Genomic DNA, 27,610 nt, shown 5'->3' with positions numbered 1-27,610 from the left:
TGATTCTTCAAATCCTGAGCTATTTTCTTTCTCTTTTTACAGTAATTCAAGTCATTAATTTTCAGTGAAAATTTCAAAATTAATTTTCATTCTTAAGAAGAGAAGAAATAGTACACAAACGATAAAAAGCTTGCAACTCACCAAAGACCGTTAGGACCTTGACGAAGGATGCCTTCTCCAAGAAGGGCCCGTCCGGCCTCAGGTCCAGGGCTGCATGGCAGGTAACTTCCTTCCCCTGGTCGTCCTGCCGAGCAGCTATGGCATGAGTCACCACAACATCACTGGCTTCATTGTCATGGTGGTCCTCAAAGGTCTTCACATGCAGCTCCTCCTTCCCTTTATGCAAGGTCACAGTGAGGTTCTGGATGGGGGCAACGCTGAAAACCCGGCATGTCAAGTTATATTCCTTACCCACCTCCATCATTGGCAATGGATCCAACACTACCTGCTCTGGAATCTCTGGAATGATATGTGGAAGCACATTGGGATGGGATGGTAAGAAAAACACCAGGGCCTCATTTGAATACTGGAAGGCTTGGTTTCTGGTGGGCGGGGCTTGTGCTCCGGGATGAGCCCCTCCCTTAACAGGGGCGTCGGCCTCCTCTTGCTTCTTGCCTCAGACTTGCCTCAAGTTGCATTTCGTTTCTCTCATGTTATTTTGTTACAGTTTTCTCTCAGTTTATTATTAAAGCTTGTTTACATTTACATGAGCCACTTATTTCTCTCAAAGAATAAGAAACTTTGCTGAGGGAAGGTGTGGAATGTCCTAAACTTGGGTGAGCGAGGGGATATTCCCAGTTTGCCAGGAGGATTGGTTTTGCCAATCACCCTCCACCTCCACAACAGGGATTACACACGAATGGCAGCTGCTGCTGTTGAAATCCCACAAGTAGAGAAGGACCGGATCATGAAGGCCACATCCACACAACACATTTAAAGCATTATGATGCTACTTTAAACACTCATGGCTCCCCCCCCCCCAGACTTCTGGGAGTTGTACATTGTTAAGGTTGCTGAGAGTTATTAGAACACCCCTCTCCCCCTCCAAGAGCTACAATTCCCAGAGTTCCCTGGGCAGAGCAATTGATTGTTAATTAACCCTAGTGATGGGCTGCAGAGCTTTTGCCACAATAGGGAAATGCATGATAAATAAATCAAAATGAGTGCTCAGCAAATAGCCATATCTTTGTGCGAACAAATCAGGATGACTGCTCCATAAACAGGTCATCTGGAAGCCCACAGGATCTCCAGGAAGAGTAAAAACTCAAGGTGAAGGGACAGAAACAAAGGAGGGGTAGGCTGTTTTCTGCTTTACTTGATGATATTTGCTATTTGCCATTCCCATGACCCCCAGGCTCCTCCTTAACCACTAGACATAGCCAGGTTCTGCCGTCTAACATGCAAGGGGGTTAACCTTCCACTACCAGGATCCATCCCTGTTGACCCTCCGCATGAGGCCCATTCAGGCAATCAGGGAGTCAGGGTGGAGAGTCTAGGGTGGTCAAACACCCTACTTTATAGGGGGCAGTCCTATCAAGTCCTATCAAGACTTTCAAATATTATTGGAAAGGTCCTCTGCTTACCTGGCTGCCTAGTCCAAGGCCAGCTTAAAGCCTAAGCAGGGAGAGCAGAAGGCACCTTGAAGTTGCCTCTCAACAGACAGGAGACTGAACTGCCCCACTATCCACAGACTCTCCATGATGTGAGCTGCATTAAATTTCTATTTAAGCTCCGGTCATTCTTTTTAAATGCAAATTTTATGCAAATCTCTGTCCCTCTATGTCACGGGTGTCAAACACAAGGCCCGGGGGCCAAATCCGGCCCGCCAGACCTCGTCATGTGGCCCGCCGAGCGCCCCAACCAGCGGGACCCAGCAGCGGGACCTTGCTGCTGAAGTGCCGCGCCGACAAAGCACCGACAAATAGCTGGGGCGGGGGGTTAGAAAGGCGGCCAGAGCAGCGCTGCGTGGAGCGCCCCGAGCCACAGCAGGAGAAGGAGGAGGCAGCTTGCCGCGTCAGCGCCCGGCAGCGCCGCACGGAGAGTCCCGAGCCTCTGCGACGCAGCAGTGCTCTGTAGCACTTTGAATCCTCCTCCTCCTGCCACGGCTCGGCGCCTGGAAATGGCGGCTGCTGCTGCTGCTGCTGAAGCACAGACAAAGCACCCAGCAGCGCCGTGTGGAGGAGGAGGAGGATTCAAAGTGCTACAGAGCACTGCTGCGTCCCAGAGGCTCGGGACTCTCCGCACGGCGCTGCCGGGCACCGACCCGGCAAGCCTCCGCCTCCTCTTGCCTCACCTCCTCCTCCTCCTACCGCGGCTCAGCCTCATGAACGTGAGCTCAGCAGCGGCTCAGCCTCACGAATGTGCAACTCTGAGGCTTTACGCACTTCTCCTAAAACAGACACCCGCTGCCTCACGCTGCACGGGAAATGCTTTTTGCCCCTGGGTCCCTTCGCACTCTTTTCTGGCGCTGAATGAAGGCAGCGACCCCCCCTTCCCTTTCTTTCTTCCTCTCTCTCGTTCTTATTCTTTCTTTCCCACTCCTTCCTTCCTTCTTTATCTCTGTCTTCTCTCCCTCTTTCTTTTTATTTCCTTCTTTATTCCTTCTTTCCTACTCTTCTTTCTCTCACCTCTTTCCTTCCTCTCTCCCTCCTGCTCCCTCTTTTCTTCCTTCCTTCCTTCCTTCCTTCCTTCCTTCCTTCCTTCCTTCCTTCCTTCCTTCCCATCTTTCTTCCTCTCCCTCATTCTTATTCTTTCTTTCCCTCTACTTCCTTCCTTCTTTCTCCCTTTCCGTCTTCTCTCCCTCTTTCTTTTTCTTTCCTTCTTTATTCTCTTCCTTATTTCCTACTCTTCTTTCTCTCCCCTCTTTCTTTCCTTCCTTCCTCTCTCCCTCCCACTCCCTATTTCCTTCCTTCCTTCCTTCCTTCCTTCCTTCCTTCCTTCCTTCCTTCCTTCCTTCCTTCCTTCCTTCCTTCCTTCCTTCCTTCCTCCCTCCCTCCCTCCCTCCCTCCCTCTCCCTCTCCTCAGAAACATAGGATGCTGCTTTATACTTCTGGCCCTTAAACCCTGGAGCCAGGAGAGCAGCTTCAGTGAGTCAACCTCAGCCAGTCCCTTTGGTGAAGGGTGGTGGCTCACTGGCAGAACATCTGTCCTGCATGCAGAAGGACCCCAGCATCTCCAGGTACCAGTAGCTCTGCAAAGGTCCTGCATGAAACCCTAGCGAGCCTCCACCACCCAGTGCAGTTACCAAAAATCATTTTTCAATAAATTGTACAATAATTGTACATTTGAATATCTACTTGCCATTATTCTGACTATGTTTCTGCTTTCAGAGCTAGTTATTACTTACATTATTACAAAAAACAGTAATAATTGAATGCAGTGACAATAATTTATGATAATAAAGAGTGGACACATAGTCCACAACCGGCCCTTTGAGGATGTCCAAACTGCTGATGCGGCCCCCGATGAATTTGAGTTTGACACCCCTGCTCTATGTCCTATATTTTATGATGCCCCCACAGCAGTCAGGAGATCATCCACCACATCCCAAGAACACTCCTTGGGAGTCAAAGGCAAGCATATTCACGCATATTAAGAAACGTGCGTTTGAGCACCTCTCTTTGCTCCTAAGAGGCGATACACCTCAGAACTTTCAAATGGTGCTGCTCATGCTGGGACCTGAGAAAGGGAGGGATCTTCAGTTGTGGGGCATCCACTGCAATGCCATCCTCCCTTGTGAAGGAAACTAGCTTGGCTTGACACCGTTCATCTTGTTCAGTCTCTGAGGCCAAACTGGCTTGGATTTTGTAATTGCCTAGATCAGAGACTGCATAGGGGCAAGCCACTACAAGTTCCCTAGAGAAAAGGGAAAAGATGCAAACACCACATTTTGTTTTGTTTTTTAAATAGCCTTTGCTTCATAGCTACTTACGATAGACCGTGATGTTTGCATGCACAGATCTGTGCTTTCCGTAGCAGCTGAAGGAGCACTCTGCAGTGGGCGCCCACTCCGTGATGTTCACAAGCTGGAAGGCTGCCCAGCCGGTCCCATTGTCTCTCTTCTCCTTGATCAGAGATGTCTCCAAGCTTCCCCTGGCATCTGTTTCCTGACAGCTGGCACTGCAGTTCAGCCAGAGAGACCCACCACGCACCACCACAGGGTTTTCCGGCCAAATGGTCACATCAAAAGTGTGCTGTTCAGCTCCTGAAATAGTGCACATGCTCACAAGCATTTTGTCAGGGGGTTGGCAAAAAAGAAGGAGGGCACACAGAGATTGACAGGGTCCTAAAACAGAGAGGATCTAATATTCCATGTCTTGGCAGCCTTTAAAATTCCTACCCCACACCCTCTTCCCTCTCTCTCCTTCATAGGATACTTCAAGAAAATTATGATGCTCACTTTCTCCAAAAATGAAACTCAAAGCAGCTTGCAAAAAAATGAACATTAAAATAAGGATAAAACAACCTAAAACAGACATATGGCTCGTTCTTGTGTCGGCACCCATCGCACCTCCCTTAGAGGAGGCACATGGAGACAGATGTGGAATTCAGGGTCCAAATTGTCACTATGCTGGTACTGAAATTACTGAAGGATGTATAGTTCTAATTCTAAGGATTAGCGTTTGTTTACTTCTGATCAAACTTGCTTAGAATTGCACTCTGAAACTGTGAGCCTGTGCCTGAAAGATTGCACCACTTCAAGGAATGTGCAAGGAGTGATAGGCACATTCTATTACAGAAGCACACAGCAGTGCTTGCCAACATCACAGGGAAAATTAGGTGTCAGTATCCAGACCCTCCAATTGCCCTGATTTTACTGGTACATCCCAGATTCACAGAAGCATCCCTGGCTTCCATTTGGATCTGGTAAAAGACTCCTCCTCCTTCTAATGGAAATTCATAATCACATCACTGCCAGAGTAAAATTCGGCCCTCTGGGAGCTCTTTCCGATTCTTTCCCTTTGAATAAAGGGGTCAAACAGGGCTGCCTTTTGGCCCCTTTCTTATTCAATTTCTATATCAATGACATTGTTACAACTATGAAGGCCCTAAATCAATCTGCCCCCTCCTTACAACAGCTCAAGATCCCCATATTACTCTATGCGGACGACATGGTGATACTTTCATTAACCAAGCAGGGCCTAAACAACATGCTCAGAGGGCTCATGACATATTGTGATACCAACTCCCTCGAAATCAATTTCGCCAAAACCAAAATTCTTACTTTTGGCACGAAAACTCGGAAGTCATTCTGGAATTTTGAGGGCCACCCCATTGAATATTGTTCAGCATTCAAATATTTGGGTATCACTTTTCAGCATGGGCTTAGCTGGTCAGCTCACCTAAATATGACCATCCTGGCCGCCCGTAGAACCATCAAAGCCTTGGAGAAATTCTTCTATGCAAAAGGCGGCCAGTTGGTTCCACCAATTAGAAAAGCATTTATCAGCAAAGACCTCCCGATGTTACTGTATGGGGTTGAAATTTGGGGGTGGAATTTAAAAATACTACAACGGCTGGAGATTCTACATTTTTATCTGGGAATGTCCTGCTTTCTCCCTCCAGAGCTGCCACCATGTTCTGGGAGGAGAATGAACCAGCCGAGCATCTCCATGGCCACTGCTGCTGCCTCCTCCCTTTTGAAGCTTGTACTGGTAGTGGCTGCTGGAGAGCAGGCGGAAGAGGAGAGGCTGCCACTGCTGAAATCCAGCCCCCAGTGACATGGAACCAGCAGTTCCAGCCCGCCTGCTGCAGGAGCCACCAGCATGGCTGGTGCTGCAAGACTGATCTCCCCACAGGGGCTGTCCTCACCTCCCTCGCACACTGGAGCCCAGCAGAAGAGAGGCCCAACGATGCCGCCCCTGGGTCAGACCTGATCTGGGAGTGGAGCTGCATCCTGGTGACACTAGGCCAGCATAGAGGAAGCAGCCTCCGCAGCTCCCTGGTGCACCGTAGACCAGCAAAGGAGAGATGCTCCTTCTCCCTGTCACTTCTGCCCCTTTGATGTCCTGGATCCATATGTAAGAATGTTGGTGGGAATACACTATAAAGGAAGGGTTAATACTGACTTACCTTCAGGGCTGGCCCAAGGCAGTATAGAACATGAGGCGAGCCACAAAATGGAATCCTTCCCACTAGGGAAGAAGGGGTGAGTGAAGATCTACATCAAGAACAAGCGGGGAATAAAGAGCCACATTGGGATCTGCTGCCCTGTGGATCCTGCCAGCTGAGAGGGCTGCCTCACCTTGCCTCATGGGTGGGCCGGCCCTGCCTACCTTGTAGACTACAGTTTCTGGGTGTACGCAACAGACGTATGCATCAAGGCAACCTAAATTCTGCAACAAGGAAAGCTGAATTATGTGACCTACATATTAAGGGACACGGGTTAATCCACAGAGCCTAGGGCTTGGGGCTTGCTGATCAGAAGGTCGGCAGTTTGAATCCCCGCCACAAGGTGAGCTCCCATTGTTCGGTCCTAACTGTAGGGTTGCTATACATCCAGGAAACCCTGGACATCTCTCTTCTGGGTGCCCAACATACCCATCTGGGGGATTTTACATTTTAAAGGAAATATCTGGGCTTTTTGCTCGGTAGCTGCTTGTATTTGGGGCTTGGGCTTGGGCTACTCTACATGCCACGGCCATTGCCCACCTGAGACAGGGCTCGGACTGTCCTCTATTTTGCTCTCCAAGATGTGGCAACCCTACCTAACTTGCACTCCCCTGCAGGCCCATGCAGAGCTTGTCTGAGGCCGAGGGTGGGAGTCCCAAGTCAACTGGGAGGTGCAGGGCATTATTGGCATGACAGCGTAAGTCTGGCAGGCCCCTCATGCTCCCCCCCCCCCCAAGCTGGTTAGTCCTCTGAGGCCTAAGTAAGTGTACAGACCCTCCAAGTGTCCCTATTTTCCAGAGACAGTCCCAGATTTACAGAAGTCACCCGGTTTCTGATTTGATCCCCAAATCTCCTGCTTTTCCTTAAGACTTCCCGATTTTCATCAGAGGGTATGGAGTTATGTGACCACCCAAGCCAAGGAGATAAGTAACTATACATCTGAATGCAGCCCTGTATGGGGAAGGGTTTTTTATGTTTAATGTTTTATTATGTTTTTATATATGTTGGAAGCTGTCCAGAGTGACTGGTGAAACCCAGTAAGATAGACGGGAAATAAATAATAAAGTTGTTGTTGTTGTTGTTGTTATGGAATAGGTAAAGGTAAAGGGACCCTGACCATTAGGTCCAGTCGCGGACGACTCTGGGGTTGTGGCGCTCATCTCACTTTATTGGCCGAGGGAACCGGCGTACAGCTTCCAGGTCATGTGGCCAGCATGACTAAGCCGCTTCTGGCGAACCAGAGCAGCACACAGAAACGCCGTTTACCTTCCCGCTGGAGTGGTACCTATTTATCTACTTGCACTTTGACGTGCTTTCAAACTGCTAGGTTGGCAGGAGCTGGGACCGAGCAACGGGAGCTCACCCCGTCACAGGGATTCGAACCGCCGACCTTCTGATCGGCAAGCCCTAGGCTCAGTGGTTTAACCCACAGTGCCACCCGCGTCCCTTTGTTATGGAATATGGTGTCCCTATTCCCTATTCCAGTGAGAGCTGGACCATAAAGAAGGCTGACCACCAAAGAATTGATGCTTTTTGAAAAGACCCTGATGTTGGGAAAGATTGAGGGCACTAGGAGAAGGGGACGACAGAGGATGAGATGGTTGGACAGTGTTCTCGAAGCTATGAACATGAGTTTGACCAAACTGCGGGAGGCAGTGGAAGACAGGAGTACCTGGCGTGCTATGGTCCATGGGGTCACGAAGAGTCGGACACGACTAAACGACTAAACAACAACAACAAATTTTCATCAGAGAAAAGTTGGAGGGCGTAAGTGTACCATGGGCCTGCTCTTCAGCATGTTACCTAAGGCTGAATGTGGTCTTAAAAGTAGAATATGGACAGAAAGTTCCCCAGCACTTGACTGGACTTTTGTATTTCTTAAGTGAAAGTTGAAACTCTAAGGAAGCTTTCCTTTGCTCATGCTAAATTTTGAACACAGTAGAATTTGCTGTGTTCCACTGGAATCCACTGATTGGGAACGACCGCCAGGACCATATAACACTAAAGGATTTACACTAGCTCCCAGTATGTTTCTGATCACAATTCAAAGTGTTGGTGCCAACCTGTAAACACTACATGGCCTTGGTCCTGTATACCTGAAGGAGTGTCTCCATCCCCATCATTCAGCCCTGACACTAAGGTCCAGCTCCGAGGGCCTTCTGGCTGTTCCCTCCCTGTGAGAAGTGAGGTTACAGGGAACAAAGGCAGAGGGCCTTCTCAGTAGTGCCGCCCGCCCTGTGGAACGCCCTCCCATTTGATGTTAGGGAAATCGGGTCCTCCCTGCAAGAGAGGGCACGTGTTGCGGTGGGTCCCGACAACCAGGTCTAGGTGTTGGGGCAGGGACAATTGGAGCAGCCACAACACCCTATTGGTGGTACATCTGACAGGGTGCAATTGGGCCGAGGGCATGCCAATCAAAGAGTCAGATGGACCACACTATTTAAGTGCTGCACGTGGAGAGAACACCCGCCCACCGCTCCCTGATTTTAGGGCTTCACTTGACCTTGCTATGCCGTCGTGTGTCATCTGCCGTTGTTGCAGGAGCACGGCAGGAATTTTCCCCACTTGACTGATTGACTGTTGCCATTTGCAAAATTCTGAGAGGTGTGGATTTTGAAGGATGGATGTGTTTCAGTTTGTGCATTGTTTCAGAAAGTGAAAATTATGCAGGTTCACCTTTAAATGCAAACTTAATTGAATTCTCCATCCCTAGCGCGCAGTAAATCCAGGAATGGAAAGATCTGCCAATTTTGGTTCTCTCAGTTTTCCAATTTTAAATTTTGCTTGCCACATTTCTGCAGCAATTTGTGATGGTTTTAAAATCCTCATGAAAATTCTTCAGCATTTTAGCGTGAATTTCTCCTAATAAACACATTATTCTATGCAGTTTTGACAAATATACACAGTGCTGCTAGCAATTCCTCCTACTATAATGATGTTTTTATATAATATTTCCACCAACATATTCTATAATACTATGATTCAATTTAATGCACTCGCCTCCCAATACATGCATGTTTGTAAACACTGGACTCATTAACATATCACTTTTCCTGCTGCTTCCACCCAGGAAAACCCACTCTTTATCACTGAGGGCTCATCCAGACTTCCTTTTGTGGCATGTTTCCAGGCACAGGTTCCAGCACCACAGGTCTGGGTGCTAAGCCTAGTATTTACTGCTGAAAACAATTCCTTGAAAAACCGAATTGCTGTTTGTTCTGATTTAGCATTATAGATCAGGTTATCCTATGGAAAGTGGCAGCAGGAGAGAGAGAGCATCCACTTCTGCTCCGTCCCCCCTACACTGATTGCTATGTGGCCCCCGATAGATTGCCCCCTGCTGCTTTCAGAAGGGAATTATGCCCTCCACGGTGGGGAGGGGGATGTTTCTCCATCCCTGAACTAGAGAGTCCATGAGTTAAGGAAAGTGATGAGCATATACAAAGGAGATCTTCAGCATTCATAATTGTGTGGAAGGAAGAATGTTGTTAGGGCCAGCTTTAAATGGCCCAGCTTTGCACCCTGTGACATGAAGTGGCTGCTGAGAATCTGGGGAAGGGTCAAGAGGCAGCTCCTCCAACATCTAACTCAGGGTCACCAGAGCTGGAGAAGATGAGGAGTGGCAGGAAGACTTAGTGAAAGGAAGGGGTTTTATGGTGGAGGGGTTCCACGGGTGGAGCAAAAGGAGCAGAAGTAGCTAAGAAGACATGCTGGCTGGTTAGGAAGGAATTTCATCCATCCATCCATTCCCCGCCTTTTCCCTTAATGGGACTCAAGGCTCGTGGACAAAATTAAGAACTGCTAAAAACATAGAAAAAACAATAATTAAAAATCAGTTAATTTTACAGACACACACACACACACACACACACACACACACACACACTATTCAAACCATACAAATAATTACAATAAAAACAGCATAGCACCGGCCCTTTTATTAAAAGCAGTCAGTTACCAAAAGGTCTTCACCTCCTGCCAGAAGGACAACAAGGAGGAAACCATTCTGGCCTCCCTAGCCAAGGAGTTCCAAAATTGCCCAGGAGCAGCCACCACTGAGAAGGCTCTCTTCCGCGTCCCCACCAAGTGTGCCTGTGAGGGTGGCGGGTCCAAGAGAAGGGCTTCCCACAAAGAACTCAGAGCCCAGGCAGGTTCATATGAGGGAATAGGGTCTTTCAGATAGCTTGGACCTCAGCCATATAGGGCTTTGTAGGTCATAACCAGGACAGTTTGCAATGTGCCCAGAAACAGACTGGTAGTCAGTGGAGTCTACAGTTTTCAGTGAATGCCTTTGACCAGGGGACAGCAAACTTTTCCAGTTTGCTTTTCCAGCAGGGGGCCGGTCCACTGTCCCTCAGACCTTGTGGGGGGCCTGACTATATTTTGGGGGACATCAGAGGACAAGATGGTTGGACAGTGTTCTCGAAGCTACGAACATGAGTTTGACCAAACTACGGGAGGCAGTGCAAGACAGGAGTGCCTGGCGTGCTCTGGTCCATGGGGTCACGAAGAGTCGGACACGACTAAACGACTAAACAATAACAACTGTCCTGTGGTGCTTTCAAGCTAAACTTTGGCACAAGCATGGCAGCAGAGAGCAGGGAGGGAGACATACAGAGGAAGCATATGCATTCCGTTCAGTTATATATACGGTAGTTGGGTCAAAGAGATACACAGTGGTGTGTGATGTGTGTGTGTGTATACAATGATCAGGTGCATAAGAAGAGCCCTGAGGCTGGGTCAGGCCAAAGCATCCTGCTCTCCAGTGGCCCAAGCGGAAACCCACAAGCAGCACCTGTGTGCAAAAAGAGAGGGTTTCTACACCTTTCATAGTCGAAAAGCTGCCATCTGTCAAGATTATCTGCCAGAGGTAGAGGAGCTCTGCTGTTCTCCTTTGCATCTAGTTGTGGGAATGCAACACGAGGGAAGTGAATTGTTGCCGGGGTCCCTGAATCTACAGGATATGGCAAGGGAGCCAGAACTCCACAACCATGACTTTCATCCCCTCCCTTTCAGAACCCTGTCTTTCAACTCTGTCAATAGTAGGGCTTGAAATGAGACTTCTTTGGTTTTGATGCTGGGGTATGGGAAGTAAGAATGTTTTTGGTTTTTGCCCCTGACCATATGCAGAGTATCTCTCACACCCTGCTGAGTACCACAACCATCCTCCATGGAGTGAGAATTAAACTTCAGAACTCCATTCTAAAAGCCAGAGATAAAAACTCAGGGCAGAGTCAGACTATGATCCCAGTGGACACTTAACCCAGACATCCCCTGGAAGAGAACCCAAAGCACCTCAGAGAAGGCACACACACAATTTTCGTAAACAGCGGGAGGTTTTCTTACAATCAAGCAGTATATAAATTTTGTTAAATAAATGCAATGCTTAAACCATCAGTTGAAAGAGCTTGAAACAAAAGCTTTCCTCATTGGTTCACTTTATACTATAAGCCAAGAAGAAGGAGTCTTATCGTTTCCCAATGAAAGCCGGGGGGGGGGAATGCAGGATGCAGCATTAGGGGGTGGTTTACAAAGGGCGGGGGGCGCAAGCTGTCTGGTCACAGGCACGTGCCGAGTCCCTTTAAGATATCTAGACAGAGATGCCTGTAAAGTCCCCAGTAATTGCGCGCGCGCCTACACACACACACACACACACACACACACACACACACACACACACACACACACATGGTTGGAGAATGACCCCCTTGTTTCTAGCCTCGCACAGCCCAGGCGAATTCATCCAGCTGCATCCATCTCGGCAGATTCCATTAGTGGCAAGGAAAGGTGAGCCTCCCCTCCAAGCCCCCTTGCTTTTGTTACCAGCTCCCCGAGAAGCCCATCGCCATAGACTGGAGGAAAGGAGCGCATCGCTTGAGACCCTTACCTGCCAGCCCCAGAAGCAGCAGCAGGAGGAGGAGGAGGAAGCAGCAGCCGAGCAAGAGATGTCCGGGTTTCTGGGTCTTCATTGCTGAGAAAGCAAAGCTGAGCTGGAGAGAGAAGCCTAGAAGAGGGGGGGAGGCGGGGGGGCTCAGGATTGGTTTAGCGTTGCTAACTTGGTATCTAAGGAAGAGGAAGCAGCAGAGGCGGCACAGAAAGCAGCAGAAGCCGGAGACCTGCTGTTCTCGGGGGCCAGAAGCTGCGTGTTTCTCTTCCCACCCGCCTCAACTCCTCAGGAAGAGACCCGGCCCCAAAGCATCAGCAGAATGGTCCACCCATTCCTGTATCCCATTTCCCATTGTGGGCAGCGTGATGGATGCCACAGATGGAGGTGGGGCGGGGAAATGCAGGTCCCCCCGCTCGGATTCCCACAAGCACAAATGGGTCACCTGGGGGGGGGGAAGGGCAGAAGCCCACCTGTAGTTTAGTAGGTGCGGGTTGTGAACGGCAGAAAGGAAGAGAAAGAGCCGGAGAGGGAGAAGGAGATGGGGTGATTGAGATCTTGATGGAGAACTCAGAGAACTTGTTTGCACCAACATCGTGCTATTCCAGCAGGGGGATCTGCCTGACTGCAGGTCTCACATGGAAGGTCTTGAGCCTTCCTGGGTCAGCACTTCCCTCTTAAAAAGCCATGGGAGCAACAGAGCAGAGGTGGAGGGGGGACAAGTTTAGGGGGGCCGTCACCCTGGGCACAGTTTTGCAGGTGCACAAGGCAGTTGTGAGCTGTTGTGTCCTTTTCATCCCCCTTCCAGCTAGAGGGCTCCTGAGAAGGACACAAGCAGCTCACAGCACTCTGCCAGCCCAGCACCTTTCTTTCGAGTCTGCCACTGCAACAGGAAGATAATTGGGGGGAGGGCACAGGAGAAGCAAAGGATATTTCTAGGTGGGTGAGCTGTGTCCAGGGGTGGGTCTACTATGAAACTAATGAAGCTTAAGCTCCAGGTCCCCTGATCCTGGAGGGCCCCAGAAGAGACTTTAGTCCACATTGTTTATCAGTTTTGGGTCTAGGAGAACCAATTAGAGTTGCACAACTCAAATCCTTCTATGAGGCATTGTGCATGAATGTAACAGTTCTCTAATTTTCATCCCCTGCCCCATAACTTGAAAACTATAAGGCATAATAATTTTTTATTCACACTTTGACATGTGAGATAATACAGTAAATTTTATTCAAAATTTCAGATGTAATAGTTGTTTTTTAAAAGAACAACCCCATTGTAGAAGAGAATAGTGGTTAGCTAGGGATCATGGGAGTTGTAGTTCCAAAACATCTGGAGAGCCAAGGTTGCCTATGCCTGCTCTAGATGCACTTTAGTGGGAAAGGAGAAACACATAGACTTAGACTTCTAATGGGCTGAGATGAGCACTACCAAACCAGAACGGTGGACAGATGACATAATTGTAGTGACAGATGGCTCATCTCCTATTTAGGAAGGAAGGCAAGGGGCCATATTGGACCCTGGACACTTTCAAGAATCTGGTCTTGTGGGTGTGTTGATAAGTCTTGCCAGCTCCTGAAGAGGATTCTTTGGCAAGCCTTCTTGTTCAAAGGTTGCTCCAATGGCAAAAGCTAAGCTGCCCAGATTCATTTCATTTTGATTTCCTCTCTGGGACACAAGGCAAACTTTTAAAGAACCTCTCAATTCCCCGCACAGGGCAACCTTCCCCGACTCTGAAATGCAAACTGTGAAGCAGCTACAGCTAGAAAGCACTTCAAAGTGGTTACCCACATTGGCCTGACCCTGACCCTGGCGTAGGTGCCAGACATTCTTGCCTCAGCCCATACCTGCTTCTGGAATTGTGTGCATGTGCAAAAATTATCTCTGTTGCCATAAGGACTCAGATGGCAAACATCTCCCCCCTCTACCATGGCCATAACTAGGGGATGGTGAGGTGGGCCCCCACCAGGGGCACAGGCAATGTGGGGGCGCAAAATCAGCTAAAATTATGTATAAATATCAATTATTGCCTCATAAGAAATGGTTTTAAGGGGGGTTGGAGGAGAGGTGGAAAGAAGAGCTAACTTGTCGGTGGCTGGGGGGGGGAGTGCAATCTGGACGGTTTTGTCAGGGACGCAAGATCACCTGGCTACTGCTCTGCCTCCTACCTTCAAAACAGGAGCTTCCAAAGGGAAGAGCTATTTAGGGCAAGTTGACTAGCACTGACCAGCAACACAGTTGTGGGAATCAACGGATATAGTGGTGAAATGCCTGTGGGTGTGCATGTAGCTGTCTACTGTGGCCCAATGTGTCCACTTCATTTTTTACTTTTATTTTGCAGGGAAGGCCGTTCTTAGAGAACATGCCCTCAGTGAAAGAGGTCCTCCTTGCAACTGTCACCTCTTGCCCTTTCCCTTTGGGCCATATCTTCTGCCTTGTCCAAAAGGAAAAGGCAAGGCAGGTGAAGGTTGCTCTTCTCACTGTTGAGAGAGGGAAGGTGGTCAGCAGCAAGTGGAGGGGCATAGCCCCAGGGCTTTGGGGTCAGTGCAGTGGGTCCCTTGCTCGGATGGGGTGGGGGCTAAGCAGGAGCCCAACAATGTCAACCCCTGATGTCAATCCTAAGCTATTGAGAGACTGCCAGCTCACCGGTATACCATCAGCTTTGGTATACCCACTCAGTGGCTAATTTGGCTACGGAGCCTCCTCCCCTGGACCCCCAGTCCTAATAGGTTCTTCGAAAGCATCAGCATCCATCTGTAGCCCAGGTGTGAGGAACCTTTGGTCCTCCAGATGTTGCTGAACTACAACTCCCATCAGCTCCAGCAAGCATGGGAGTTGCGGTTCAGCAACATCTGGAGGTCCCAAAATACCTCACACCTGGCGTAGCCAATGTCTCTGCAGTAGCAAATGCTGGTTATGAATCTACATTTGGGAAGTAATCCCTTGTGACCAAGCAGGAGGAAGCTTGCTAGGGCCAAGGAATGTCCCTGCAGCGCTGATATGTTCATAGGTCTCCAGCATCGAGATTCACAATGCATGGATGACAATGACGGTTAAGGGCAAAGTCCACCTGCCCCATGGGTATCTCTTGTTCCCAAAGGTGCAAGGAACATCTTCAGCTTGACTAAGTGATTAGATGCTTTAGCTCAGAAACTGGAAGGAAAGATGCAAGATGTAACATGGGGAAATCCATCTCTGGAGCTGAGCCAAATGACATGCTCCAATAAACCCATTTTAAAAAATAACTTTCTACGCTTTTGATCAGTTTATGCATCCTTTTAAAAGTGTTTAAATTGATAAGATGTTCTGGCTGGGGTTCTTCATCAGCTTTCTGCTTTAAAAAATATTCCCCTTCTCAGCTGCTATTTGCCCTTAAATTAGCAAACAGCTGCATTACCTTCAGGACAAATTGCAGCTGAAACAGGCATTTTTCAGGCAGAAATTGGCATGGAACCCAGATCCAGGAAGCCCCGTGGCCACTTTTTCTTCAAAATAAAAGTAGCCAGTTTAAGCACATTTTAAAGGTGGGTTGATTGTGATGCGCCATTTGGATTATGCAGATGGTGCACAGGCATGTGCTTTTTATTTTTATTGTTTTCAATTGTTTTTAACTGCATTGTGTGTTGTGGGGGAGGTTATTTGGCTGTTTCTGTTTGTGTTTTTATACAGTGGAACCTCAGTTAACGAACACCTCGGTTTACGAATTTTCGGTTTACGAACGCCGCAGACCCATCTGGAACAGATTAATTCACTTTCCATTACTTTCAATGGGAAAGTTCGCTTCAGTTTATGAACGCTCCAGTTTATGAACAGACTTCCGGAACCAATTACACCCATGCTTCGGGTTAAGTACGCTTCAGGTTGAGTACTCTGCGGACCCGTCTGGAACGGATTAATCCACTTTCCATTACTTTCAATGGGAAAGTTCGCTTCAGTTTATGAACGCTTCAGTTTAAGTACTCTGCAGACCTTCTGGAACAGTGTGACGATTTTTATCTGTCTGGTAAAAATTGTTATTTTTTCCTGAGTTTTGTGCCAACTCCTGCAGCCCAGCTGGTGCCATGTATTGCTCTGCTTTCCTTTGGACCACATCAGTTAAGCTGATCTTGTCTGGGCAGCCCAGGACCTCCATACACACTGCCATATACAGGCTTGTGGTCCATGGAGGTCACTTCAGTGCTGCTAACACAGCAAATACAATGTGGGAGGCAGCAGTTACAGGCTACCAGTCTCTGCAGCCACAGCAGGTGCTGTGATTCTCCAGCAGTTCCTCTTCACCCCTGGATGCTCACTCCATTTTCTCTCAAGAAAGATGGATGGCAAAAAAATAATAATAATTGGGTTTTTAGAATCATAGAATCATAGAGTTGGAAGAGACCACAAGGACCATCCAGTCCAATCCCCTGCCAAGCAGGAAACACCATCAAAGCATTCTTGACAGATGGCTGTCAAGCCTCTGCTTAAAGACCTCCAAAGGAGGAGACTCCACCACACTTCTTGGTAGCAAATTCCACTGTCGAACAGCTCTTACGGTCAGGAAGTTCTTCCTAATGTTTAGGTGGAATCTTCTTTCTTGTAGTTTGAATCCATTGCTCCGTGTCCGCTTCTCTGGAGCAGCAGAAAACAACCTTTCTCCCTCCTCTATATGACATCCTTTTATATATTTGAACATGGCTATCATATCACCCCTTAACCTTCTCTTCTCCAGGCTAAACATACCCAGCTCCCTAAGCCGTTCCTCATAAGGCATTGTTTCCAGGCCTTTGACCATTTTGGTTGCCCTCTTCAGGACACGTTCCAGCTTGTCAATATCCTTCTTGAACTGTGGTGCCCAGAACTGGACACAGTACTCCAGGTGAGGTCTGACCAGAGCAGAATACAGTGGTACTATTACTTCCCTTGATCTAGACACTATACTCCTATTGATGCAGCCCAGAATTGCATTGGCTCTTTTAGCTGCTGCATCACACTGTTGACTCATGTCACGTTTGTGGTCTACCAAGACTCCTAGATCCTTTTCACATGTACTGCTCTCAAGCCAAGTGTCTCCCATCCTGTATTTGTGCCTTTCATTTTTTTTGCCCAAATGTAGTACTTTACATTTCTCCCTGTTAAAATTCATCTTGTTTGCTTTGGCCCAGTTGTCTAATCTGTTAAGGTCATTTTGAAGTGTGATCCTGTCCTCTGGGGTATTAGGTTTTTGAATAAGTTTTCGGTGGTTAACTTTTAAATAAGCCCAGAGGATTCTGCTATTTGTCTTAATTGTTCTGATGTAAATTGGTTTAAAAATAGGTTTTATGCCACCTTGGAAATTTTGTGTTGAAAGGGAGGATAAAACAATATTGAACAACTGGATAAATGTCTACTGCTGGCCCCTTCCATTTTCTCACCTCAAGCTTGCAGTTGCTTTTTTGTGTGGCCGGTGCTTCTCAGATGGCTTATTCTATAATCCTTGACACGCTTGCAGAAAGCTCCATTCAACTCAATGAGAGTTACTTATGTGAGAGTGAGTGATAAAACAGGATGTGTCTCGAACTCAGTAGAATAGGACAGGATGGCTGTCAGCTAAGTTAGAATAGGACAGGATACTAGGACAGGATGCCTGTCAGCTAAGTTAAAATAGAGGGTGCTATGTCAGCTAAGTTAGGGTAGAGATAAGGAAGTATAGCTCCTGCTTCCTAATAAGGTTAAACTTTAAAATAGCGAGCGTAGATTGGTTAATGTATAGAAATGTGTCTTACTCAGGTAGATTGTAAGCCAAGCCTCTAAAGGAGGGGCGGCAGCAGTAGGGATGGATATAAGCTTATGTCTGTACATTGCTCTTGGCTCTTCGTACCACCCAGGTCGTGGAGCCCGCCTTTGCAAACGCGTTACAATAAAGAGGAACTGGTAAGACTTACTTCGGTGTCTCCTTGTCTGATTGCAAGTCCACGTAAGGGACTTCTCACAATTTTGGCGCCCAACGTGGGGCCCTCGACGGTCTGCGCGGCGGGAATCTCGGAAGAGGGTCGGCCGGCACTCCGTTCTTTTCGGAGAGACCCTCTGTCCGGACCCCGTGGTGACAGATCCCGAGGGCTGAACGACGGAGAACCGATTTAAGTGTGTCTAAGGGAAGTAAGAGAAAGGAAGCGGTCAGGGACCATTGCAGTCAGGGACTGCCTTGCCCTGCAGGGACGCCTGCCAGTTCACCAGCCACCGAGAAGGAGGCACTGGACTGAAGGGGGTGAGTATTGTGTGATTTCCTGAGAAGGGAAATATTTGGGAGAAGGAGGGTTGTGTGTGTGAAGTCTCAGTGTGAAAGAGAGGCTCCAAACGGACGCGTGAGTGTGGACCGAGGCCCGGGGCCCGGCGAGAGGATTAGCTTGCGGTTCCGTTCGCCCGCGAGGGAAACGGCCAGGCGATTCCGTGTGAATCTGAGAGTGAGAGACAAGAGACAACAATACTGTAATGGGGAAGGGTCAGAGCACCTGTAGAAGGGGCCCGAAGAATGGAAGTAAGAACCCCATAGACCCCAATAGTCCATTAGGACAAGTCTTGTTGCAATGGGATGAGAAGGAGATTAAGCCATACAGCCGGGGACTATCTAAAGCAACTATGATAAATTATTGCAGGATAATATGGCCAGAATATCCTATAGGCCCCGAAGGGGAGTTTAACTGGAACCCCAACGGAGAAACCGACCCATATTGGATAAAACAGCTGAAATATTATTTAATTAAGTTCAAGAAGAATAAGGAAAAACCATACATAGAACTCTGGTCCCATATAACTTTCTTCGGACCAGATCCGCCACCCTTGAGACAATTTCCTTTAAAAGAAAAGGAACAGGAGTCAGATGAAGGGGAGATATCTCTGCCACCTCCAGCGCCGCCTGCGCCTCCTCTGCCTGGGGGACAGCCCCCGGATTACAATCAACTAGATATTCCTGCCTCGCCTCCCCCAGGTGCAGGGGCCACGGCGCCGCCCTATGAGAATGATATTGACAATCTCTTAACTCCTTTAGCGGAACAAATAGATAAATTAACAAGGAAATTAAGGAATCCAAGATTGCAACGGGAATTGCAACGGTGTAAGCAGGACGTGGTAGATTTTCCACTTCCTGGTGGGACCCCTAGAAGCAATAGGAGACGGAGTAATTCTGAACCATCAGAGATTCATAACTACCCCTTGCGAGAGGCCCCGGGAGGACTGACTGCGGCAGGGAATCCAGTGATGGTATATGTAGTGAGTCCCATCAAACCCTCGGAATTGAGGGAACTTAAGCAAACTCTACCAAAATTACATGAGAATAGTCAAGAAGTAGCAAGCTTGCTACAGATGTGGATGGGACCTCACCTATATACCTACACTGAATTAATGTACATTCTGGGGCACCTCTTCACCCCAGAGGAAAGGGCTATGATTAGAAGGGCAGCAATGGCATACTGGGAAACCCGGCAACATGCACTGCAGCCCGCCAACCCAGTAGCACCTGACGTGAAATATCCAATGGCGGATCCCAATTGGAACCCTAACAATAATGATCATAGGACACACATGAGCGATTTAAAAGAAATGATTATAGAAGGAATTAAGACCGCGGTGCCACAAAGCACGAATCTCACTAAAGCGTTTGAGGTAAATCAGACCAAAGAAGAGTCACCTGGAGATTTTGTACAAAGGATCAGGGAACATTTGACCAAATATTCTGGAGTAGGACCAGATTCGCCAGCCTTTGATAACTTATTGAAAATGCAGTTTGTTACCAAAGCTTGGCCGGATATTCAGAAGAAGCTGCAAAAGATGGATTGGCAAAATGCCACAATTAGTGAACTAGTGAGAACTGCGCAGCAGGTTTTTGTAAATAGGGATGTTGTGAAACAAAAGCAGAAGTGTCAGATGATGGTAGCAGCCATACAGAAGGCGGGGGAAGGGGAGAAGAAGTCAGAGGAACGGTCAGAAAATAAGGAACAGAGGATGACAGGAGGATATCGGGGCAGAGGAGGATATAGAGGGAGAGGCTCCTATGGCCCAACTAGGGGAATGGGACCCAGGCCTGGGGGAATAATGTGCTACCGATGCCAGAGGATAGGTCATTTTGCTAGGGATTGTAGGACACCACGGGAGCAAATACCTGATGTGCCTAGACAGAAACAGGAACAGCCACAGACCACCAGGACAATGGGGGAAGTGGGGGCTGAATTGTACAGTTTGTATGATGAATAGGGACTCTCCGGCTCAGGCCCCGGGACCCGGAATGAGCCATTGGTGAATCTATTTGTGGGTCCCTCCCAGAAACCTATTGTGTTTCTGGTGGATTCTGGGGCAGCCCGGTCTTCAGTCTGTGTAAATATACCGGGAGTAAGTAAAACATCCAAAACGATTAAGGTTGTGGGAGTAAGTGGGAAACCAACTGAAGTACAGCAGTTAGAACCAAGCAGAATCACTCGAGGAAAATGGGGGGTTGAAAGTTCCCTTTTGTTTATACCAGAATCAGGAGTAAATTTACTGGGAAGGGATCTAATGGTTCCCCTGGGGTTTAGATTAATGGATGAAGAACAAGGGACACCAATGTATGTGCTCCAACAGAGACTGAAGAACAGATTAACCCCAAAGTGTGGGTGGATGGGAAAACTATGGGAAGAATAGATATGGAACCTATAAAAATTATGGTCAAGCCCGGAATTACTCATCTCTGGACCCCACAATATCCTATGAAGAGAGCAGGAAGGATAGGTCTGCATCCAGTAGTAAACGCCCTTTTGAGTCAGGGGCTCCTAGAGCCCACAATGTCACCTTTTAACTCCCCGATCCTGGCGGTTCAAAAGAAAGACGGCAAATTTAGGATGGTGGAGGATTTAAGGAATATCAACGGGATAGTCATACCCCGATTTCCCACAGTGCCAGATCCTTACACCCTGTTAAGTAGGATACCTCCTTCCACTCGATGGTACACAGTTATTGATTTAAAAGACGCCTTCTGGGCATGCCCACTGGATGAAGGGAGTCGAGATCTGTTTGCTTTCGAATGGGAGGACGTGGAGACTGGTCAAAAGAGACAATATAGATGGACAGTCTTGCCCCAGGGATACACTGAGAGTCCTCTGTTGTTTGGACAGGCATTGGGGGAAAGGCTGAAGGAATTTAGGCCCACCAAACCCAATAAAATCTTGTCATATGTTGATGATTTATTATTGGTTGGGGAAAAGGAAAAGGAGGTTAAATTGGATTCCATTCGATTGTTGAATTGGCTGGGCGATCTGGGAGTCAAGGTATCCAGGGAAAAGTTGCAGTTCACTGAAAGGAGAGTTAAATATTTAGGGCACATATTGGATGGGGGAACCAGACAATTGGATCCAGATAGGGTAAGAGGTAGCATGGAATTGAGACCTCCGAGAACTAGGACTGATGTGCGAAGAATGTTGGGATTGCTGGGATATTGCAGATTATGGATAGACCAATATTCAAAATTAACCCAATTCTTGAATAAGAAGCTGACTGGGAAGGAAGAGGAAGTATTGTGGGATGAAGGAGACAGGGAAAGATGGGAAGAAATTAAGAGGACCCTAATCGCCAGTCCGGCATTGGCCCTGCCCAATTTACAACAACCCTTCCATCTATATGTGACAGTGGCATCTCAAACGGCAGTGGGGGTGCTAGCTCAGAAAAGGGGAGGAAGATACCAGCCGGTGGCTTATTTGAGTACAACATTAGAACCAGTGGTCAGAGGGTGGCCAGCGTGCATACAAGCAGTAGCAGCAGCAGCCGAACTAGTCCTAGAGAGCAGAAAACTGACTTTTGGGGGAGCCTTGGTTGTACACAGCCCTCACCAGATCGGGGCGGTCATGACAGGAGCCGCCCCGACCTGGATGACGGATAGACGTCTGGTACAATATGAGGGAATTTTGAGAACAGGCTCAGATATCACTATTGGAACAGACAGGAATTTAAATCCCGCGGAATTTCTCAGGGGAGAAAGGAAGGAATGGGACCCAGATGAGCATGACTGTCTGAGAAATATAGAATTGATGGCAAAAGTAAGGGAAGATCTAAGTGAAGTGCCGTTGAAGGAGGGAGAAAGGTGGTTTGTGGATGGATCCAGTTACGTCAGGGAAGGCAGAAGGAGGTCAGGATATGCAGTGGTAAAGGAAGATGGGGAGGCTATAGAAAGCGGGGCGCTCCCCAACACTTGGTCAGCTCAAAAATGTGAAGTGATGGCATTGACTCGTGCCCTAGAATTAGCAAAAGGATTGGATGTAACCATATGGACAGATTCAAGATACGCGTGGGGAGTAGTTCATACTTTTGGCAGGACATGGAGGGAGAGAGGTTTTATTAAGGCAGATGGGAAACAGATTGAGCACGTAGCCTTGTTAGAACGGTTGCTAGAATCTCTAATGGGACCACGGAAAGTAGGGATTGTGCATATTTTAGCTCATACCAAAGGACATAGTCCAGAGGAGCAGGGAAATGCATGGGCAGACCTCAGGGCGCGAGAAGCAGCTGAGGGAGAGCCCAGAGACGAAGTAATTAGGCAATGTGTCCTACAGGTTCCGGTGATAGATCCGCGGGACCTGAAAAATTTAGTATTTACTCAAAAGGAAAAGGAATATATGGAAAAGGAGGGGTGGGAAAAGAAAGGAAATGATTGGGAAACCCCAGAGAGACAGATGGTCCTTCCTAAATCGGTGATGCTAAATATTCTAGAGAAAATACATGAGGGGAGCCATCTGGGCACTGAGGGAATGGTTAATCTGGTGAAACCCCTGTATTGGAGCAGGGACATGTGGCCCATGGCGCACGCTATTGCATGGAAATGTTTAATATGTCAGAAGGTTAATAAGGCCCGAGCCAGAAAGACAGAAAGGGGCGGGCGACCGTTAGCGGTGTGGCCATTCCAAAGGATACAAGTAGATTTTACTGAGTTGCCAGAAAGAGGAGGGCAAAAGTATTTGTTGGTGTTTAAGGATCATCTCACAGGATGGGTTGAGGCCTTTCCCAGCCGCAGGGCCACGGCTCAAGTGGTTGGAAAAGCCATTCTGGAGCACATTCTTCCTCGCTATGGGATAACGGAAGCAATAGACTCAGATAGGGGGACCCATTTCACCCAATTGGCAATGCAAGAGGTGATGAGGGCGGTGGGAATCACGTGAAACTTTCACACCCCCTGGCATCCTGAGAGTAGTGGGAAAGTGGAACGGGCAAATGGAGAAATCAAGAAACACTTGACCAAGCTGTATCTAGAGAATGGGTTGCCCTGGACAAAGAATCTCCCCCTGGCCTTATTAAGAATGAGGGTGGCTCCCCGGAAGGACACTGGACTGTCCCCATTTGAAATGATGATGGGCCACCCCTATCTAGCTCCCCTAGGAAACCCTCAGATTGAATTTAGGGATCAGTTCACCCGGAAATATTTGCAGTCACTGTCCCAGTCTCTGTTATCCTTTCACAGGCAAGGCGTACTAGCACAGAGACCCCCACTCTTGGAGCAACAGCACAGCTTCCAACCTGGAGACCTGGTCCTGATAAAAGCGTGGCGGTCGGAGAAACTCACCCCGAGTTGGGAGGGCCCATACCAAGTCCTACTCACCACTGAGTCAGCAGTACGGACCAGAGAGCATGGATGGACCCACTACCACCGGGTGAAGAAAGCCCCGCCGGAGAGTTGGACGGCAACGGCCAGTCCAGATAATCCGCTAAGAGTGACTCTTACAAAATCAGGAACCAGAATCCAGCAGAGCACTCCTAGACCGTAAATGTGTCTGTTCTGCACGTGTGAGTGTTTCTTTGAATGCTGTTGCTGTGCGCATTGTGAGGGGTGTGTGCTGTGTGTGCATTGTACTGAAGAGTGTAATATAGTTTTCATAGAGGAGGTTATAATTCAGCATTGTAGGATCAAAAGAAGGGGGGAAATTCAGTGTGAATTATTAGAAAGCCCAACAGTGATACAAGCATTGGAATCATTGTCCTCTGGGAGGGCCTATTCCTTTATACCTCACAGAGAGAAATGACGGACACGTGGGAGGAACCTTGGAATCATTGGTGGTGGTGGGTAGGGGTGGTGTGCGCTGCATTAATAATATATATGGTCACTTATTTTTGTTGGCATGAAAGATACCGGATATGTGGGAGGCGACGTGGTACCGCAATACCATTGGGGGTGCTTGCCCTTTGCCTCACAGCAGAATGCGCTGGGAACATAAGGTCAGGGGGCAAGATTTCCCTCTATAACATCACGGAACGAATGCATGAGTGGGGGGCCAGGAACCCCTATAATAAATGGCTACAAGTGGCTGAAATAGTGGCACAAACGGTTAACAAAACTATGTGCCTTGTATGTACCCTTGGCCCAACAGACGCACAAGCAGGAATGCCATTCCTCCCACTACCATTTAATCAGTCATCCATTCACAACTTTTCCAGGCTCCCAGATTCCGAGCTTTGGGCAACATGGCAGCACCCGTCCCCCTTGAGGGTTCTTGAGGTCCGAGGGCACCTGTGTGTCCACCGACGGAGATGGACCACTCAGTCCATCTTTGTGGGCCAATCTCATTGTAATTGTTCCTGTGACGACGACGACGTGACAGTCGTGAATAGCAAAGTCACTTATAGTGGGTGTGATGGAAAGTGCCAATCATTGGTCGAGCTTTCAAACCGAGTAGTGCTGAATTTCGCAGGGAGGGGTGTCACGCGTGTCACGCAGGCAAAAGTGGGCCTTTATTGGGTATGCGGGAAAACCGCGTATACGACCCTACCCAGTCGGTGGTGTGGGTCCTGCTTCCCTGCGTTTCTGTTACCACCCATGTGGGTCCTGCCCGGTAGCCCTACCAGACGCAGCCGAAGAAGCACCAGCGTGGACACTAGTAAATTCAGCGTGGCAAGTGGTAGCACACAGAATTGGGGTTCAGCATGGCCCCCTGAAAGAATAATAGCCCATTACGACCCAGCCTCATGGAATCAAAATGAGCCAATAGCGGGAGCAAGGGAACCCATCTACAATTTGAATCGTATAATTCGGCTACAGGCTGTGGTAGAAATAGTAGCAAATGCCACCGCCGAGGCACTTCGGCTGGTCGCCACCCAGCTTGACGAGACAAGAACAGTTGTAATGAAATTGAAATTGGGACTGGACTTTGTTCTGGCGAAGGAAGGGGGCTTCTGTAGAGCCCTTAATTTGACCGGAGAGGCGTGTTGTTTTAACATCTCCAACCACGGACAAGCCATAAGAGACCTAGCAGATAAAATCCAAAAAACAGCACATGTCCCAGTACAGACCTGGGAAGGGTGGGACATGTCCTGGTTAGAGAAGTTTTTACCCAGTGGATGGTTGCGAGGAATCCTTTTTGCATTAGCGGGACCCCTTGTGATTTTAATCCTTTTCTGCTTTTGTATGCCCTGCTTGCTACGATGTTTACAGTCAATGATGGAAAGAATAATGGATAGGACAGTTCCCCCTCGCATAATGATGCTAATGCAAGCTTATAAGCCCCTCCCAACAGGTGCGCCAGAAGGAGGTCTAGAGGGAGATGAGGAAAGTGGACTAGGCCACGAACTACTGTGTGAGTTCGAGACGAGATACAAAAAGAGGAGGGATTGTGAGAGTGAGTGATAAAACAGGATGTGTCTCGAACTCAGTAGAATAGGACAGGATGCCTGTCAGCTAAGTTAGAATAGGACAGGATACTAGGACAGGATGCCTGTCAGCTAAGTTAAAATAGAGGGTGCTATGTCAGCTAAGTTAGGGTAGAGATAAGGAAGTATAGCTCCTGCTTCCTAATAAGGTTAAACTTTAAAATAGTGAGCGTAGATTGGTTAATGTATAGAAATGTGTCTTACTCAGGTAGATTGTAAGCCAAGCCTCTAAAGGAGGGGTGGCAGCAGTAGGGATGGATATAAGCTTATGTCTGTACATTGCTCTTGGCTCTTCGTACCACCCAGGTCGTGGAGCCCGCCTTTGCAAACGCGTTACAATAAAGAGGAACTGGTAAGACTTACTTCGGTGTCTCCTTGTCTGATTGCAAGTCCACGTAAGGGACTTCTCACACTTATGAGTAAGCATGCACAAGATTATACTCTTATAGTCTGATTGGGAACAAGTGGCTGCAAGGGTTATTCCTAACAGCAGCCTGCATCTCAGTAATAGTACAGTACTGTAATAATAGTCTGGGCATATGGGGGCAGTTTCAGCCTGCACTTGATGGTGCCAGATGGTTACAAAGAGCCTTTTTTGGGAGGCATGCTATTTCAAATTTCAGCCCAAAAGCACACTCTTGAATCACGTAAATATGAACTGCATCCCCCTCCCAAAAAACCCACCGGGGGGGCATGGGTGTAGCCAGGGGGCAGCTGCCCCCCTAAACCAAGTAAATAAATAAAAAATACCTAACTGACCAATCCTGCCATAGATTGCTTGGTTCTGTCCCCCTAACATAAAGCCCCATAAATCCTTGGTCCTCCCATGGAGAGAACCCTGTTATATTGAAGGAATACCTGTGTTTCCGTGCGCTGCTCTGGTTCGCCAGAAGCGGCTTTGTCATGCTGGCCACATGACCTGGAAGTTGTACGCCAGCTCCCTCGGCCAATAACGCGAGATGAGCACCGCAACCCCAGAGTCGGTCACGACTGGACCTAATGGTCAGTGGCTGCTGAAAGCTGGGGTGGATTTGAGGTCTCAGTGCAAAAAACACTGTGGGGAAAAGGTGCTGTTTAATCTTTACCTTTACCTTTACCCGTTATGAACAGATAGGAATTTGGCCAAGTATGTACTCTTACTGAACTGTAAAGTTATTTTGACACAAATTTGGGGCTGTTCCCTTCACTGAACTGTAAAGATGTTTGGGCAAGACTCCTCAGGGGCAAAGGAGTTGGTTTAATTTAGGGCTTATCCACCTTTTTGCTTGACCCATCTTTTGATCACATTGTGCACTAATTAATTCCCCTGGACCTGAGACCTTTTCTTGTTGCTCCATGGCTGGGCCTTGTGAAAATCTGAGCGTACCTGCTGAACTGAAGCTCTGTTAAGTGAAATATCTCTTCAGATTTCCCACGCACCTGATAAGATCCAATTCAGCAGGTAAGATTGGATTTTTGCAAGGCACAACTATGAAAGACAATAAGACCTGGGGGAATTTATTGGCACACAATGCGATCAAAAGACAGGTCAAGTGAAACTATGGGCAAACCCTTAGTGTCTCCCTCATTTGTGCTGGTTAGGTGTTATGAGTTACATCCAGACAGAGATCCATTTTCAACCCCTTTTCTACCAAGCACTTGGGGAATTATCACGGACCCTAATTTAAAAAGGCACACACACATTTTTTTTAAACAAAGCTACAATCATTGACAAGGGGGGGGGTTGCAGCTGCCCATCAACAATCAGTTGTTCTGGGCAGCAGATTGAGCACCTGGTGACAGTCTCCCTGTTACTGTGAGATGCATAGGATTTCTGCTTAAATTATAGGAATCACCACACATAAGGAGACCAAATGTGAAGAAGTGTAGAGTGGCTTTATACTGCTAAAGATTTGTGCAGAGGGGTGGGGGTGGGGCTAAATCAGGCATCCCCAAACTGTGGCCCTCCAGATGTTTTGGCCTACAACTCCCATGATCCCTAGCTAAGAGGACCAGTGGTCAGGGATGAT

At 48.1% G+C, this 27,610-nt stretch overlaps 2 protein-coding genes across 4 annotated transcripts in view; one reads left to right on the top strand and one right to left on the bottom strand.

Moving 5' to 3' along the window:
• The window catches only part of LOC118097566 (intercellular adhesion molecule 5), an 80,221-nt gene that overhangs the window by 18,665 nt on the left and 33,946 nt on the right, over window positions 1-27,610 (bottom strand). For 2 of the 3 annotated variants that reach the window (XR_015947158.1, XM_088658316.1), the window contains exons 6-7: window positions 3,932-4,204; window positions 142-459 (exon numbers count right to left, since the gene is read on the bottom strand). Coding sequence is in view for 2 of the 3 variants with exons in the window: in XM_088658316.1 (XP_088514442.1) it covers window positions 142-459; window positions 3,932-4,204 (591 nt within the window). In the remaining variant the exon portion in view is untranslated. Of the gene's footprint in view, window positions 1-141; window positions 460-3,931; window positions 4,205-11,998; window positions 14,864-27,610 lie in introns of those variants that run through there. The other variant, XM_035140537.3, reaches the window with a different exon arrangement.
• On the top strand, window positions 17,341-25,946 carry LOC148683333 (uncharacterized). The gene is made up of 2 exons (XM_088658317.1): window positions 17,341-18,213; window positions 23,422-25,946. The coding sequence occupies exon 2, from the start codon at window positions 23,977-23,979 to the stop codon at window positions 25,576-25,578; it is 1,602 nt and encodes a 533-aa protein (XP_088514443.1). The 5' UTR covers window positions 17,341-18,213; window positions 23,422-23,976; the 3' UTR covers window positions 25,579-25,946.

Source organism: Zootoca vivipara, chromosome 15 (assembly GCF_965207765.1).
Source record: "Zootoca vivipara chromosome 15, rZooViv2.hap1.1, whole genome shotgun sequence".
NCBI classification, from domain to species: domain Eukaryota; kingdom Metazoa; phylum Chordata; class Lepidosauria; order Squamata; family Lacertidae; genus Zootoca; species Zootoca vivipara.
The sequence above is the reverse complement of the archived record's forward strand: the minus strand, read 5'-3'. Positions and strand labels throughout refer to the sequence as shown.